This window comes from Coffea eugenioides, chromosome 2 (assembly GCF_003713205.1).
Source record: "Coffea eugenioides isolate CCC68of chromosome 2, Ceug_1.0, whole genome shotgun sequence".
Lineage (NCBI taxonomy): Eukaryota > Viridiplantae > Streptophyta > Magnoliopsida > Gentianales > Rubiaceae > Coffea > Coffea eugenioides.
The window spans coordinates 20,917,392-20,934,372 of record NC_040036.1 but is presented as its reverse complement, the minus strand read 5'-3'; the positions used below and the strand labels follow the sequence as shown (position 1 = coordinate 20,934,372).

The 16,981-nt window shown below is 38.0% G+C and overlaps 1 protein-coding gene across 1 annotated transcript in view; it reads left to right on the top strand.

Annotated features, from left to right (window-relative positions):
• LOC113763170 (serine/threonine-protein kinase TOR) overlaps positions 1-16,981 on the top strand; it is a 32,636-nt gene that overhangs the window by 14,878 nt on the left and 777 nt on the right. Inside the window, exons 16-56 of the mRNA XM_027306905.1 lie at positions 54-156; positions 238-420; positions 489-581; positions 678-713; positions 1,191-1,289; positions 1,382-1,480; positions 1,581-1,743; positions 1,839-1,963; positions 2,064-2,116; positions 2,600-2,723; positions 2,831-3,013; positions 4,066-4,218; positions 4,368-4,520; positions 6,069-6,140; positions 6,221-6,355; positions 6,443-6,504; positions 6,628-6,725; positions 7,461-7,570; positions 7,663-7,836; positions 7,925-7,990; positions 8,542-8,610; positions 8,708-8,818; positions 9,305-9,445; positions 9,535-9,663; positions 9,745-9,904; positions 10,015-10,229; positions 10,763-10,969; positions 12,196-12,309; positions 12,386-12,589; positions 12,982-13,062; positions 13,486-13,560; positions 13,643-13,709; positions 13,804-13,964; positions 14,137-14,310; positions 14,396-14,524; positions 14,682-14,765; positions 15,502-15,563; positions 15,630-15,702; positions 15,806-15,940; positions 16,192-16,365; positions 16,440-16,705. Coding sequence (XP_027162706.1) covers positions 54-156; positions 238-420; positions 489-581; positions 678-713; positions 1,191-1,289; positions 1,382-1,480; positions 1,581-1,743; positions 1,839-1,963; positions 2,064-2,116; positions 2,600-2,723; positions 2,831-3,013; positions 4,066-4,218; positions 4,368-4,520; positions 6,069-6,140; positions 6,221-6,355; positions 6,443-6,504; positions 6,628-6,725; positions 7,461-7,570; positions 7,663-7,836; positions 7,925-7,990; positions 8,542-8,610; positions 8,708-8,818; positions 9,305-9,445; positions 9,535-9,663; positions 9,745-9,904; positions 10,015-10,229; positions 10,763-10,969; positions 12,196-12,309; positions 12,386-12,589; positions 12,982-13,062; positions 13,486-13,560; positions 13,643-13,709; positions 13,804-13,964; positions 14,137-14,310; positions 14,396-14,524; positions 14,682-14,765; positions 15,502-15,563; positions 15,630-15,702; positions 15,806-15,940; positions 16,192-16,365; positions 16,440-16,705 — 5,115 coding nt within the window. The remainder of the gene's footprint in view (positions 1-53; positions 157-237; positions 421-488; positions 582-677; positions 714-1,190; positions 1,290-1,381; positions 1,481-1,580; positions 1,744-1,838; positions 1,964-2,063; positions 2,117-2,599; positions 2,724-2,830; positions 3,014-4,065; positions 4,219-4,367; positions 4,521-6,068; positions 6,141-6,220; positions 6,356-6,442; positions 6,505-6,627; positions 6,726-7,460; positions 7,571-7,662; positions 7,837-7,924; positions 7,991-8,541; positions 8,611-8,707; positions 8,819-9,304; positions 9,446-9,534; positions 9,664-9,744; positions 9,905-10,014; positions 10,230-10,762; positions 10,970-12,195; positions 12,310-12,385; positions 12,590-12,981; positions 13,063-13,485; positions 13,561-13,642; positions 13,710-13,803; positions 13,965-14,136; positions 14,311-14,395; positions 14,525-14,681; positions 14,766-15,501; positions 15,564-15,629; positions 15,703-15,805; positions 15,941-16,191; positions 16,366-16,439; positions 16,706-16,981) is intronic.

The following is a 16,981-nucleotide window of genomic DNA, read 5'->3' as shown; positions in this document are numbered from 1 at the left end:
TAGATTTCACATGTCTATAATTATGTATTACATAATTTTGGAATATCTTGCAGCTATGTCATAGCTCCATATAATGAGTACCCACCGTTGCTCGGTTTGCTCTTGAAGTTGCTTAATGGTGAGCTTGCATGGTCTACCAGAAAAGAGGTTTTAAAGGTACCTGTACGCCAACTTGTTTGACCTCCTGTGACTTTCATACTTGAGTTTTATGCTACAATTATGCTGGATGCATGCCAGGTTCTTGGAATAATGGGGGCTTTAGATCCCCATGCACATAAGCGCAATCAGCAAAGCTTGCCAGGGTCACATGGTGAAGTTAGTCGTGCAGCCAATGATCCTGGTCAACACATTCGTTCAATGGATGAATTGCCAATGGATCTTTGGCCATCTTTTGCAACCTCAGATGATTATTATTCGACTGTAAGACTTCAAACAGAGATCAATCTTTTATGGTTTTTTTGTGCCCTAACAAACTTTTACCTTTGCAGGTTGCTATAAATTCTCTTATGCGGATTCTGAGGGATCCTTCTTTGTCTAGCTACCACCAAAAAGTGGTTGGATCTCTTATGTTTATATTCAAGGTTTGTGTTACCTTGGGGAACTTTTTTTTTTTCTTGACGACGTTATATTATCTCATGATGAAAACTAATGGTGTTCTACATTTTCTCTGCAAGTAGTCAATGGGTCTTGGCTGCGTTCCTTATTTGCCCAAGGTTAGTTTATTTCTCTTGCAATTTATCTCATGTTTCTGCTTTTGTTGTTTCAATCAAGTAGTCATGTATTCTCCATACAAAATTATTGCTCTGAATATGGAAATCTGCCCTCCTCCTGTTCACCTCCTAATCATAAAGCCACTTCCCCAAGAAGGGAAGAACTCAAACAAATTAGTACTTTCCACATGAAAAATTGAAGCATAAAACTGCACCAAATTAAGCAATAGGTTTTTGGGTTGGTTTTTTGGGATAGAGGATCAAGAGTTTCAGTTATATGGCTTAAAGTTCATGCAGAGTTTTAGGGATGTTATTCTTGGGCTATTGTTTAAATTTATAACTGCATTTTGGAATTATCCCACCAATTTCAAAGGTTCTTTTCCCACTTATGGTTTTTGTGCAGGATTAACTTTTCCACTATCCTTTATGTTAGGTTTTTCTTCCCGAAAAGGTTGACTTACGTATGCATTTGATGTGTAGGTTTTACCTGATCTTTTCCATACCGTTCGTACTTGTGAAGATGGTCTCAAGGAGTTTATAACCTGGAAGTTAGGAACTCTGGTTTCTATTGTTCGGCAGGTAATTGTAATAATACTCAATGGATTTGCTTGTTCAGCCACAAGTTCTTTTCTGCAATTATTGTGAGATTGATGTTATTGGTGTATGTGCAGCATATTCGAAAATATCTGCCAGAATTGCTTTCTCTGATATCAGAGCTATGGTCATCCTTCAGTTTGCCTGCTACTAATCGACCTGTACATGGATCTCCGGTACTGTGAGATTGTTTTGCTGGGATTATCGGAATCGTTGTTTATATTGTAGGAGATATCAATATACTGACTCAGTTCTTATGGGGCGCTGGTGTTGTAGATTCTACATTTAGTAGAGCAACTTTGCTTGGCGCTAAATGACGAATTCAGAACGTATCTTCCTGTAATTCTCCCATGCTGTATTCAAGTCCTCAGTGATGCTGAGCGGTTTAATGATTATACCTATGTCCCGGATATTCTCCACACCCTTGAAGTTTTTGGCGGTCAGTGTTTGACAGCTTTAACTGCTTTGTTTGGTAAGCTGTAGGTGTAGAATGTATTTAATTATAATGAAAAACTTTATGAATGCATGCTGCAGGCACCTTAGATGAGCATATGCATCTACTATTACCTGCGCTTATCAGATTGTTTAAAGTTGATGCGTCAGTGGATGTAAGGCGTGCAGCTATCAAAACTCTGACAAGATTGATCCCTCGTGTACAGGTTGGTGATAGTGTCCAATTTGGCATTGTGCTTTTCAAGCATTTATTGACCATTTGGTTTCATCCTTTTATCCATAAAATTACCATATTCCCTAAATCAGGTTACCGGTCATATCTCTGCCCTCGTGCACCACTTGAAGCTTGTCTTGGATGGGTATGATCTCCTCTCTATTTTGGTTTTTGATAAGCCTGGGACTTGAAGCTTGTCTTTTCTCCATTGTTTTGAAAGGATGGATTAAAATGGAAAACACTAGTCCTTTGCAAGGAGGATTCAAAGCTATGGATATCTTTCTATTTTTGGATGTTTGGCAATTATTGATTATGGGTCTTATGACAAAACCAATTATTTATGCCCACAAGAAAAGTGAAAGGAATGCAGCGGAACAAATTTGAGGTCCCTGGCACCTCTCTAGAATGGTAACACACATTAGCTTCAAGAGCGAAAAAGGATTTCTGATTTTTAGATGATTAGAAGATTTACGAGCTTAGACGATCAAAGTTTAACCATATTCTTCACTAGTGCTTTTTGAGTACATCTTTCCTTCCAAGCTGACCCGCCATGTCATGTTCTGCTCTGAAATAGTTTGTCAGATTTTATTCACTAACTTATACATGATGCATACTGTATAATCTATAGGAAAAATGACGAGCTTAGAAAGGATGCTGTTGATGCACTTTGTTGTTTAGCTCATGCTGTTGGAGAGGATTTCACTATCTTCATCTCCTCCATCTATAAGCTGCTCTTGAAACATCGCTTGCGGGTAGTTTCTCATCACCTACTTGATCTCATCCCAAAGTGCCATGTCTATTGTCTAAGTACCATTTCCAAATTTACCGAGGTTGTGTGGCTCAAATGATTGTTTTGCAGCATAGAGAGTTTGAGGAAATCAAAGATCGCCTGCAAAAACGTGAACCATTAATCATGGGGAGCACAGCTACACAAAGATTAAGTCGCCGTCTTCCTGTTGATGTTGTCAGTGATCCTTTGAGTGAAATGGAGAACGACTATGATGATGGGGCAGACATGCACCGGCAGCTAAGAAGCCATCAGGTGATTTGTGTGCTTCTGTTCTAGTCGTCAATCCTTCATCTAATTGTCTTCCGGTGATGTTGCACTCAAATTGGAACAATAGGGCTTAGTATTCTAATGATAATCACAAGGAGAACAAAGGAATCATTCCTCTTAATCTGTTTGCTAGTGTACATTTAACATCATTGCACAAACATAATATTCGTCACCCTTGGCTTTGAGGTTTGCTAGGACTAAACTTCATTGATGATGAGGTATGTTTCAACCAATTTGTGGATACTGGAGATCAATGATAAAACTTTAGTATAGCTTTCTCCAATTACATTTGTCCTTCAAGCGAAAGTTATACAATTGGTTTAGAGAAATCCCTCATCATCCCATCTGCATTGTAAAGGAAGTCATAATGAAATTGAAGTGCTGTTTATTTGGCAATCTTTCTTAAATTTCAATATGAATACAAGGATAGAAAGTTTTTTATTCTCAAGTTCTGTTTGCAACTTTGCAAAGGGTGTGTTCTCGTTTGAAATTCACTTTTTCCTCCCTCTTCTAATAAACCATTAAGCTTGCTTGGATCAATTGACATATTTGAGCAACAGGAATTTAAAATCATGCTTGCATTGGGATTCTTATGCTCATATTTTTCTGCAAATTCTTGTTCATACAGATGTAACATAGTAGGAATTTTTTCATGGAGAAAATCATGGTTAAGTAACTGAGCGTTCATTTCTTGATACGCTCGGGGTCTGCTTTAAGATATTGCTCGTCATTTTATATAACCTGGCTGCGGTGTAATATATGCTGAATTGCTCTGACCATTTGTAGCATCACTCTCTTGAACTTGGATTGCGATTGGGTCTCATAAATGCTTTAGGGAACCACTGACCAAGTAATATGGTTAGAAAATGATAAAAAATGTCATTGGATAGACAATTTAGATTTCTAAGCATCTATGTCAGAAGTTACAGTATTAAGAATTTTACTAATCCAACTGCATACTGCTAGAATGCTTTCTTGTATTTGTGAACATAGCAAAATTGCTCTTTATTTAGTAACTCATTAGCATGTTAATACAGGTAAACGAGGTACGGTTGCGCTCTGCTGGGGAAGCTTCTCAGCGGAGTACAAAGGAGGATTGGGCAGAGTGGATGAGGCATTTTAGCATTGAGCTTCTGAAGGAGTCACCTATTCCTGCGTTGAGAACATGTGCTAGACTTGCACAGCTGCAGGTATTGTTGGTTACTTTTTGATTGTGTACTTTTCTTCCTTATCGGTGTTCCTCGTCACCGCCACCACAACCTTTTTAAAAAAATTAAGGTGGTTCCTCCCACATGAAATTAACTTGAGAATCAGAAAATTGATGTTTTGCACCTTGCAGCCGTTTGTAGGGAGGGAGCTTTTTGCTGCTGGTTTTGTTAGCTGCTGGTCACAACTGAATGAGGCTAGTCAACGACAGCTAGTGCGAAGTTTGGAAATGGCTTTTTCCTCCCCGAATATACCTCCAGAGATACTTGCAACGCTTCTGAATTTGGTAAGTTTTTGCTGTTTCTTGCGGTAGCATTTTCCTGAAAATTAAGGTTCAATGTCGTTTATGAGCTGTGGTTAGGTTATTAATGTGGTCAGTGGGCCTGTAGGTATTATAACATGCAATAGTGGTCCCTATCAGCAAGTTTTGTTTTCTTTTCATTTTGTATGTGAGCAGATATTCTTGGGCTGTCCCTAATCTGATGCAGTTTTTACTAGCTTTTTGACTTCTGGAACCATCTTACTTATTTTGCAGTTTTTGGTCAGAGAACCTTATTCTGCTATTTGCCTGGAGAATTCTCCTGATGCAAAAGATGGTTTTACCTTAACTTTTAGTTAAGTTGCTATTTGGATCTTGAAACTACTATTGATAGTTATGTTCTCTTTGAATGTAATGCTTAAAAAGATGAGAAAAATTTGATTGGATTGGACTAGGATTTTCATCATCCTATCTAAGTCTTTAATGTGATTTAAAGTTGGAGTTCACCATCTGTTAGTGAAAAAGATGTTCTGCTTTGGACAATTTTTCCATGGAACATGACTTTTTGCGAGCATGCTTTTTTGTTCTTCATTTGGAAAACATAATTTGCATGACTAATGTAATCATTAGAAGTGTGCATGCTTTTCTTCTCATTCAGTTTGTATTTTTGAGCAAAAGTGTTTTTGATCTGATTATGATGATTCCCTGATTGCTAAGAAATTCCCATCTTATATTTGCCTGTTTGCATCCAATGGTAACATTAAGTTGCTTAATTTCCAGTCTTGTTTGCATTGTGAACTTGGTCAGTTCATTATTGAATGCTTTAGTATGTATAAACACTAAAGGTTTTCAAAGACATACCACTGGATCTGCAAGCATGTAGGATTTTTACCTTTGCAGATGAGAAGGAGAGTTTATTGGTTAGTATATTGAGGTTTTATTTAGAATTTCAAATTTGTTAGCACATGCATGTGCAAATGTGCTTCTAACTTTAATTGTGTCCATCTATTGTTGCATGCTGTTTCTATTGTAGTCTTCTTTAAAAAGCAAAATAGATGGATTTTGCATATTTGTTTTACTTGTAAATGTGAGCGTGCAGTATGCTACATATCCTGCTACAGTATTATTTGTCAGTTGGAGTCTACTCAAAATAAAGTTCTCTGAGGCCATCAACAGCAGATGCTCCAACATCCCATCAACCAAAATTCTGCTTCAATGAAAACCATGATACTTTGTATCATTTTCAGTGTCTTGACCTTGAGTGATATAATATTTCTCCATGGCATAAAAATTTTGAATCATACTAGCTAATTGTATACATATGCAAACAGTGTGCTCTTTCAAGTACACTGGTATCATGCTGTTTGCACTAATTCATTTACTTGTCAAAAGTGAAGATGATAGAAAAAATGCTTTTACTTAGTTGTAGCTTTCAGGTGGATGAATTTTAGGAAGAGTAGCAATCCGCATAATGAAGAAACCAAGTCCTTTGGTTGTCTTTATGTCATTAATGCATTTGAGACTGCGGGCATGCAACTTGATTTTGATGATCAGTCTGTGCAATAATCTGTGCAGGCAGAGTTTATGGAACATGATGAGAGACCCCTTCCTATTGACATTCGTCTCCTTGGTGCTCTTGCAGAGAAAGTGAGGTTTTTCTGCAAAAAGTTCTCATATGTATTACCTTCCATTGCCTTGTCGATTTCTCTCACCACTTCTCGTTTCAGTGTCGGGCATTTGCAAAGGCTCTGCATTATAAAGAGATGGAATTTGAAGGAGCACGCTCCAATAGGATGGATGCTAATCCTATTGCTGTGGTTGAGGCACTTATTCATATAAACAATCAATTACATCAGCATGAGGTCTTTCTTTGTTATTCAAGTTCACCATTTGCTGGATGCTTATACTTTAATCAATATTGTTTAGTTGATTCACTGTTGTTTCTTTAGGCTGCTGTTGGAATCTTGACATATGCACAACAACATCTGGGCGTTCAACTAAAGGAATCATGGTACCCTTGAACTGTTCTGCTGGCTTCATAATTCATTCACTTTTGAACTTGTGTCATTGGTACCTGCAATGGATCTCATTTTCCATAAAGCTGGTTTGCGGATATTAACTTGGATATTTGTAGGTATGAAAAGTTGCAGCGATGGGATGATGCTCTGAAAGCTTACACTGCCAAAGCCTCTCAAACATCCAATCCTCATCTAGTTTTGGATGCTACCCTAGGTTTGTATTGACTGTTATATAGCATCTGGTTTCTTGTTTCTTTTACTTTTTACTGAATGAAGTTTCTTAGGTGAGAAGTATCTGTAAATGGATACCTCGCACTATAGAATTCACAAGTGGTTAGGAAATAGGACTGCAAGGTTCTTGACTTTATATTATTTTTCCAGTGATTTAGTGATGTAGTGATCTCAATATACGTATCATATGATACAGGCTGGTTATTTGTGGCTTAATTAACTGCAGTGATCATTGTCATCGCTGAGTCAAATTTCTGTCTCTTTGACTAGTGTAAACACACATACACTAAAAATTCACAAAATGCAACCTTGTAGTATTGACTGAAATTGGTTTATATGATTGTTTCTTCCAAGTCTTTATTGATCACCTTACCTAGATCAGAAGATTAGTGTTCCCATGAAGGCCTAATCTGACTAGTTTTGCTCAACACAGGCCAGCATTTTCACGAATTGGTTTTATACTTGCCTATTGCTTTTTATCTCTGATAGTTATGATTTCTATTTTAAAACTTTGGCTGTTTATCACCTGAAATTCATGTCTTGTTTAAAACAACAGCAATTGCATACTTTCTGTTGAGATTCAATGAGTTATGAAACTCCTTGTGTGTGTCTGGTCCTACATTATCTCAAATGCGTCTGAACTGTCCATTGGTTTCAAGCCTTTATACTCTCATCCTGATGAAAATGCCTCCTCTTTTAATTTTTCTTGTTTTTAAAGGGCGGATGCGATGCCTTGCTGCATTGGCTCGGTGGGAGGAGCTTAACAATCTCTGCAAAGATTTCTGGACACCTGCTGAACCTGCTGCTCGATTGGAGATGGCACCAATGGTTCATTTTTTAACTTTAATCTTCTCAATTAATTTTAAGAGACTGGGGCAACTATTTCCTTGGAATGTGGGTTTATGGTTTTATTAATTCAGGCTGCTAATGCTGCATGGAACATGGGTGAGTGGGATCAAATGGCAGAATATGTTTCTCGACTGGATGATGGTGATGAAACGAAACTTCGTACCTTGGGAAACACTGCCGCTACGGGAGATGGCAGCAGTAATGGAACATTTTTTAGGGCTGTTCTCCTTGTTCGTCGTGGAAAAGTAGAGTCTCTTTCCATCTTTTAAATTTTCCATTTTCTAAATTTTCATAATGGTAAAGTCCTTCTGAGTTTTGATTTGTTTGCATCAGTATGATGAAGCACGCGAATACATTGAGAGAGCGAGAAAATGTTTGGCTACTGAGCTCGCTGCTTTGGTTAGTTCACCGTTCTCTAATGATCTCCTCTGTAGGTTACTGGCTTGTTATCCTGAGGAACATGATATATTCTTGATTCTAGTATTCTCTGCTGTTGGCTTGAATTGCAATGGTTAAAATTGGTAAAGGTGTTAAATTGACATAGTGTAGTGCTTAAGATTGTTGAATGGTGTGTCAAACAAATGCCAGTCTCCTTTATCAGTTATCTGTATAGCTGTATGTATATTTTTTTGGGTTTTTTTTTGTGGTGTTGTTGTTTTTTGGGGGGGGGGGGGGGGGAGAAGGTGGGGGGTTCAATTGCTTATGTCTAGCTATTGTGAAAATTAACGTGCTCAAGTTTGCTGTTCCATATTGACAGTCAATTACTTGTAAAGAGGCACCAAGTTGGCTAATTAAAGAATTTTCATTGAACTGCTCTGTAGTGTTACTTTTTTTTTAACTGCACCAAGCTTTGGGAAACATGAAGAGTGCAACTAATAAATAGCTCTTTTCTTTTATGCTGCTTGCTGTTGCTAAATATTGATGGATATTGTGTGAAACATGTTGATTAGGTTCTTGAAAGCTATGACCGTGCATACAGCAATATGGTCCGTGTTCAGCAGCTCTCTGAACTAGAAGAAGTATGCCTTTATATTCTTATCGGTTTACTTTGGCTGTTTAAGTTACTACTAAATGTGATGTAATTCAAGCCATATTGAGTAACTTAACCTTAAATAGGTAATTGAGTACTGCACTCTCCCTTTGGGGAACCCTGTTGCTGAGGGGCGAAGGGCCCTCATTCGCAATATGTGGAACGAGCGCATAAAAGGTGCAAAGCGGAATGTCGAGGTATATATCTTGAGTTTTCTCCTTGTTATATAGTTTGCTTGAACTCAATGGAAACTGGAGACTGATTTTCTATTTCTGGACTAGATGATCACTTTTCTCCATTCCGTTGTGTTACTGGACTACTTTTTTTTTTTTGGGGGGGGGGGGAAGGGGGGTGAGTGGGTGGGGGGGGGGGGGAGGTCGGAAGGGGAGGTTGATGATGAGGGCCCGTTATCAAGGTTCATTTTTGAATGTAAGTTTTTGAAGACCACTGCAGCTATTTTACTTGGTTAATTGTATGTGTCAAAATCTGGAAAAAAATGTTAAAGAGGACTTTTTGGAAAATGATAGTCTGAAAATGCCACTTCCTCTTTTTGGGGTCAATACCTGGTTTGTGTTTTCATAATTAAATTTCTCTCTGATCTTTTCTTCTGCAGCTATGGTCCCTAATCTTTTACTTGTTCTTTGGTTTCTAATCTCTTGATACTTGATTCTTCGAACTTGAAGGTTTGGCAAGTACTCCTGGCTGTCAGGGCTCTTGTGCTGCCCCCTACAGAAGACTCTGAAACATGGATCAAGTTTGCTTCTCTTTGCCGTAAAAGTGGCAGAATAAGTCAGGCTAAGTCTACTTTGACAAAACTTTTACAGGTTAGTGATGGTTGTCTGTTGGACTTGATAGGTGAGCAGTTTTTCTCTCTGTTATTTGTGCTCCAAGTATCTGACTCTTGTTCCTGTAGTTTGATCCTGAAACAACCACTGAAACTGTACGGGTGCATGGACCTCCTCAAGTGGTTCTGGCGTATTTGAAATATCAGTGGTCACTTGGGGAGGATCACAAGCGCAAGGAAGCCTTTGCTAGGTTGCAGGTATTAATCAAGCACAAACTACCTGCTGCTCTTTTATATACTATTTACTTATATCTGCATTTTCTTCATGTTCTGATGCAGGAGTTGGCTATGGATCTTACAAGAACGCCAAATCTTCAACCTGCCAGTCAGACTAGCTCAATCAGCAATTCAAACGTATCACTCCTTGCCCGTGTATATCTAAAACTTGGAAGTTGGCAGTGGGCACTTTCTCCTGGTTTGGATGATGATTCTATACAAGGTTCTTTCTCTTCCTCTTTTATCTTTCTGTGCATACCAAATTCTCAAGTTTGCCTTAAAACACACTTTTGACAATGTACTCTTCATTGTCCTTATTGGTCTTGATTTCAGAAATTCTTAGTGCATTCCGGAATGCTACTCATTGTGCTACAAAGTGGGCAAAAGGATGGCATACATGGGCACTCTTCAACACGGCTGTGATGTCTCATTATACGTTGAGAGGCTTCCCAAGCATAGCTGCTCAATTTGTTGTTGCTGCAGTTAATGGGTATTTTCACTCCATAGCTTGTGCAGCACATGCTAAGGGAGTGGATGATAGTTTACAGGTGGCATGTCAATCTAAATCCTCTTCAAATCTTCAAGCATATTTTGGATTACTTTGCCAAAGCTTCCAGTAATTTGAGAACGTTAGATCAGCATAGTTAGTTTCTTTTATGAAACATTCGAGACATTTTGAGTTACTTTATTAGAACCTATCGTTTTGAATGTGGGACTTGGTTGAGTAGATTTTATCTTCTTTTCCTACGAATGCTCTTAATATTTGATTAGTTGGAGCTTTATTTTTGGGCAGGAGGATGGAAAGTACTGACCTTTCTTATCTATGTTGTGGTTTGGACTTGGTTGTTCAGTGTATATCGCACAACTTATATGATCTTAGTGATATCCTTTCTGTTTCATCTCGTGCTTAATACTCTCCAGGGTTTATTTAAGTCCAAGCAGCGCTGCTGATATTGATAGGATCATATTTTCATTTTCCACCAGTGTTTTGATCTGTTTCATTTCTTTGTATTGAACTTTGTGATTGATACTTCTGCCTTCTCACATATACATTAAGTGTCTATCGTTCATCAAATTGCAGGATATTCTGCGTCTTCTCACTCTGTGGTTCAACCATGGAGCAACTTCAGAGGTTCAAATGGCATTGCAGAAAGGATTCACACATGTTAACATCAACACTTGGTTGGTTGTTTTGCCCCAAATAATTGCTAGGATACATTCAAATAATCACGCTGTCCGTGAGTTGATACAATCACTGCTAGTACGAATTGGACAGAGCCATCCACAGGTTGGTGTTCAGCCTTTACATGGCACCTTGAGCTATTTGCTTGTCATTTTCATGCTTTGGATGGAATGGGTTTTTCCATTATCAATGCCGTATTAGATTAGTAGATTTATACATCTCCTTTCCTTTTGTACTCCATTGTTAAATTCTTTTCCTTACAGTTCATGGCTTATATTTGTTCATAAGTGCACCTTGTCTTTCAGTATTGCTTTAAGTTTATGAGCTTATTATCCTAATCAAAGAATATGGTAAGTTCGTTTACCACCTTTGATAGATGAATTTTTAGTGATGAACCTAATTGGTTTAGGTTTCCGCAGAGGTTCTTCTTGTAATTCTATGAAGCATCTTACGAGTTTTTATGAGAACCTATCTAATTGTTTAGGAACAATAGCTTTGGAGGGGCAAATTGACTCTTGGGTTGGTTGCTAATGATGTTCTCTGGATGGCAAGCACTCATGAAAGGAAATGAGGAGGAGAAAAAGTGAGAGTTATAAAAGAAGCTAGCATAGTTTGGTGCATAGGGGTCCCCATTTCACTGCTATGGCTGTAGGCTCATCATTATGTCATTTGAAGTATACGCATTCTAGGTTATCTTTATGAAGTTCATTAGATGCTTTCAGTTGTTATATCAATTCTTGAAAACTGTAAAGATGTTCTATTTGGGTTGCATCCTGGAGAAACCCTCTGAAACTGTCATGTTATTCCTGTTCAATTGGTTTTGAGGTGCACTCACTCACAGAACAAGATAATCAAAGACAGATAGTTCACACCATGGCTGGTGTAACGAGTTACCTCTGTTTTGTTACATTGGAGAGAGTAAGATATTTGATTGATTGGTAGAAGTTATCTAGACAGATTATAGTCAATTTGCATTGTAATTTTTCAAATGAACACTCCAATATATGATTTATTCTTTCAAGGCAATTATTCTGTTTGATTATGGGAGAGATGTGTTAAGGTAATCCTTGCTTTCAACTGAGACAATATTTAGGAAATTGTAGAATTGACACTTTGAATCATTTTGTGTTTGGTTGCAAGGTGAAGTGTCAGAAATTGAAGGATAATTAATTATTTTTTCTTATATGTGTGTTGGTTTTGCAGTAAAATTAGAAAATCTTCCCTCACTATCCTTCATTTTGTGTCATGCAAAATTTGCAGGATTTTCTATTCAATTTTCCTTTTCTGTTTTCAGAAATTTGACCATTTCATGTCTTATAATTGTATTTCAGGCTCTTATGTATCCACTTCTTGTGGCATGTAAATCAATTAGCAATTTACGTAGAGCTGCAGCTCAAGAAGTTGTGGATAAAGTTCGACAGCATAGTGGTGTGCTGGTGGACCAGGTTAAAATGGTGACCAGAATGATAATCTTTTTGTGGCATTTGTTATGTTGGTCTGACTATTTTGATTTTCTGTAAGGCACAACTTGTGTCCAAGGAGTTGATCAGAGTTGCAATACTTTGGCATGAAATGTGGCATGAAGCATTGGAAGAGGCTAGTCGTTTGTATTTTGGTGAGCACAACATTGAGGGGATGCTAAAGGTGTTAGAGCCATTGCATGAAATGCTTGAGGAAGGGGCTATGAGGAATGACACCACCGCAAAAGAAAAAGCTTTCATTCAGGTGAACTCTAGTTTTTTAATTTTGCTGACATTCTCTTATGGTTGGTAGGTCTTTCCAGCTTTGTACAGAATGCTTTACTTTCATCGACATGGCCTACATTTAAATCATGGATATGCTTTTTGAAGTTCCTCCCATGTAATTTTGATTATTTTGTCTGAACTTTTCTTGGGCATTGTGCTAGTTCAACTTTGGAAAAATTTATTCTTGTACTTCTTCTTGGATGGATTTGATTTCTTTAAATTTCCAACTCCCACTGTAATGTCTACATGTTTACCTGGACAGAATATGAGGAAGTGGTTTGAACAAGAATAATCCTGTACAGTAGGCTTGATAGAGCTTACACATATTCCACCAATTCTGTACTTAGAGTGGATGTGTTTTGTTGTTTACAGGCATACCGCCATGAATTATTGGAGGCCTATGAGTGCTGCGTGAAATATAGGAGAACTGGAAAAGATGCAGAACTTACTCAGGTACCAGTTGAATTCAGTATTGCACTGGAAAAAATTTTCTCAGCCTATTATTGTGAGTTTGTGGTACCATACAAAGGCCTTGTTATCCCGACCAGCTTCTTCCTACATGCTAGAATTTTTATCTTTATGTACTTGTGCAATTTCTCACTGGTTTGATTGAGAATCTTCTCTCACCTTTGCTTGTTGAGAAGTCTAATTGACACAGGATGCTCTTTATTGATCATTCAGTTTTGTTAGTTTCAAAAGAATAGATTCTTTATTTTTGCTGTTGCATGCATCACGGTTGGGGATCCCTCTATATATGAAGAGACGGTTGTCTTGATCTGCATAATATGCATCATTTTTAATTGTCCTCTGCCCAGTTTAAGGGTTACAACTATATTTTGCGTGGACTCTGATCAGTGTAAAACAATTATATGTCAGGCTTGGGATCTGTATTATCATGTATTCCGGAGGATAGATAAGCAACTTCAAACTCTTACCACCCTGGATTTGCAGGCAAGGAACAGACTTTATTATGCTTATGATTTTTCTATTTTGTATCTCCTCATAGTAGTTTATCTTCTATTTGGGGAACCAGTCTGTTTCTCCGGAGCTATTGGAATGCCGAAACTTGGAGCTGGCTGTTCCTGGAACCTATCGAGCTGGTAAATTTGAAATGCTCACTTCAAATGCATAAAAGCATTGATCTTCAGTTTTTGTGCTGAAATGTGGTAACTTTTCGAAAACCTATTCCCTCAGATTCACCGGTGGTCACCATAGCATCATTTGTGGACCAGCTGGTGGTTATAACATCCAAACAACGACCCCGGAAATTGACAATTCACGGTAGTGATGGCGAAGATTATGCTTTCTTGCTCAAGGGGCATGAAGATCTACGTCAAGATGAACGTGTCATGCAGGTTCTTAATTGCTTTAAAGATTTTGTGCCTCTTTTGTCCATTATGATGTTTTTTGCTCAGGTTTCCTGGTTCTTCTGACTTGGATAGATCAAATTGAAATGGTTGCCAGACTTTCTTGTTTTCTTAATCATATTTGAAGTCTGGAGATTCTAAACTTTTACATGTTTACCAGCTTTTTGGTTTAGTGAATACACTCTTGGAGAATTCTAGAAAGACTGCAGAAAAAGATCTTTCTATCCAAAGATATGATGTCATTCCATTATCTCCGAACAGTGGGTTGATAGGATGGGTTGCAAATTGTGACACACTGCACCATCTGATTCGGGAGTACAGAGATGCTCGTAAGGTTCGTTTGAGTTATTAGGATGTTGCTTCGTGTTCCTGTCCCTGTGTGTTGTTTGCTTCTGATGTTTGAACTTCTGACTTCATAGATCACCCTAAATCAAGAGCACAAACTAATGCTTAGTTTTGCTCCGGATTATGATCACTTGCCACTTATAGCAAAAGTAGAGGTGTTTGAGTACGCTTTGCAGAATACAGAAGGAAATGACCTATCACGAGTAAGCAATACCAAGAAACTTGTGGCAGCCTTTTCTTCTTCTTCTTCCCTCTCCCTTCTCCCTCCCTCTGTACTGTCCTCTGTCTCTCTTTCTCTGACATGCAATCGATACATATCCAAGTAGTAGTCGTCTGAAGATGATAAATTCATTTGTATAGGTACTGTGGTTGAAGAGTCGCACATCTGAAGTCTGGCTGGACAGGAGGACAAATTATACGAGAAGTTTAGCTGTTATGAGCATGGTACATATGCCTCTTTAACTTTGCTTTATTAAATTCATTTCAAGTGAGGCCAAAAGTTAGTTCGTTCCATGTAAATACTCTCAGAAATATTTGTGGTCAAGTTGAATAACACCATAGTCATGCCATTTACATCTTGAGGCTTCTGTCCCTGCATATACTTTCAGCATAGTTGTGACAGTTTGCTGAATGATTGACTGATTTCTCTTGTAATAAAAAATGTATCTCTAGATTTTCATGACTTTATTCCAGTTGATAAGCAAGTGATGAGCAATTAGAGATGCCAACTCATTGGACACGGATGTGAGATCATACATTGAATGAGAATGAATTCACTCAGCATGCTGCAGTATGCTGTGCCACTATATAGTTGGTTGTGATCCATGATAGAGTTATTTCTTAATGGTTCTTTGTCACATATTTAAATTGATTTGGAAATTTCAATAATCATTTCTTGTATAAGTTGTCTTTTGAGCTTCTTTTATGTACCATCTATATCATGCTACACTAGCTGACTAAAATCATTTGCCCTCTCCTTTCTTTATCCGCCTGAAGCCTTGAACCCTCTTATTGATGTTTACTCCTGTCACATTGAATGATCCATGAATTATACGGTGGTTCAGCAAGTATTATACTGTGGTTTAGCAAGAAATCTGTAGAGCTTTCACCTTCAAATAGATAATGTACTTGCTGTTTCTGGGAAGTAAGAGCTACTGAATGATTTTTTCACTTCTTTCAGGTTGGTTACCTACTTGGTTTAGGCGATCGACATCCTAGTAACCTTATGCTGCATCGTTCCAGGTAATTTGGTGGTTTTGTTTATGTGTTCATTTGGTTCTGCATGTACTTACTTGTATTGGTTGTCAGTGGGAAGATATTGCACATTGACTTCGGAGATTGCTTTGAAGCTTCAATGAATAGAGAAAAATTCCCTGAAAAGGTTTGCAATCTAAAATTTTTTCTGCCATAGTAAATCTTCCATTATTCCGTGCTCCAATCGAATAAGGCTGGTACAACTTCTTCACATGAGGATTTTGATATAGGTTCCTTTCCGCCTCACAAGAATGCTTGTTAAAGCAATGGAAGTTAGTGGTATTGAGGGAAACTTCCGATCAACTTGTGAAAATGTCATGCAAGTTCTCCGAACAAATAAAGATAGTGTTATGGCAATGATGGAGGTATAGAAATTGAAACTGCTCTTTTGCATCTTACTTTCCGTACATCGTCCCAGTTGGAATGGGGTTGCTTAGAACTTTTCCCCTTTCTTGGGAGGGTGGAGGTTTACTAAGTTTTTTTCTCCCCACCATTTTAATGGCCATGCTTCTATGGCTTCTTTCTCATGTATCTTTTGTCTGTTGAAGGAAAGGAAATCAGAAAATTTATGTATATACAAAATAATAATAATGAGTTTTATTTAATGCTTTTGCAGGCCTTTGTTCACGATCCCCTTATAAATTGGCGTCTTTTCAACTTGAATGAAGTCCCCCAAATGTCAGCTCTTGCAAGTGCACATCTTCCTGCTGTTGTCAATAGTGACGAGTCTGCTGCAAACAGGGAACTCCAGCACCCTCTGCGGGGTGCCCGAGAGCGAGAACTTCTTCAGGTTTTGGTTATTCTGTACCCAAAATCTCTCTCTATGTATGCTTTTTCACTGATGACTTTAATGTGTGATTGTAGGCTGTCAATCAACTTGGAGATGCTAATGAGGTTTTAAATGAGCGTGCTGTTGTTGTTATGGCTCGGATGAGTAACAAACTTACTGGACGTGATTTTTCTACCTGTTCTCCAGTGTCGAACAGCTCCATTCAACATGCGCTTGATCACAGTACCTTAATTTCTGGTGATACGCGTGAACCTGAACATGGTTTGTCTGTAAAACTGCAAGTTCAAAAACTCATTCTCCAAGCAACATCTCATGAAAATTTGTGCCAGAATTATGTTGGGTATGGTTTCTGAACCTAAATTTCCTCCACTTCTTCCATTTTCCTTACTGCTATGTTGCAAGATAGTTGGATGATTTTAACAGCTTATAATCTTTCTTTGCTGGCACAGTTTTGTATATGTGCCAATAAAGGGAGCAGAAAATTATTGTTATATTGCTTTCAAATAACAATTTAGTGTCTTTAATGCATGCTGATAAATATTAAATTTGCAATTAGCTGCTTGGAACTACTGAAAGAGAAAGAACTAGCTGCTTTCTTGCAGTTCCTATAGTAGTC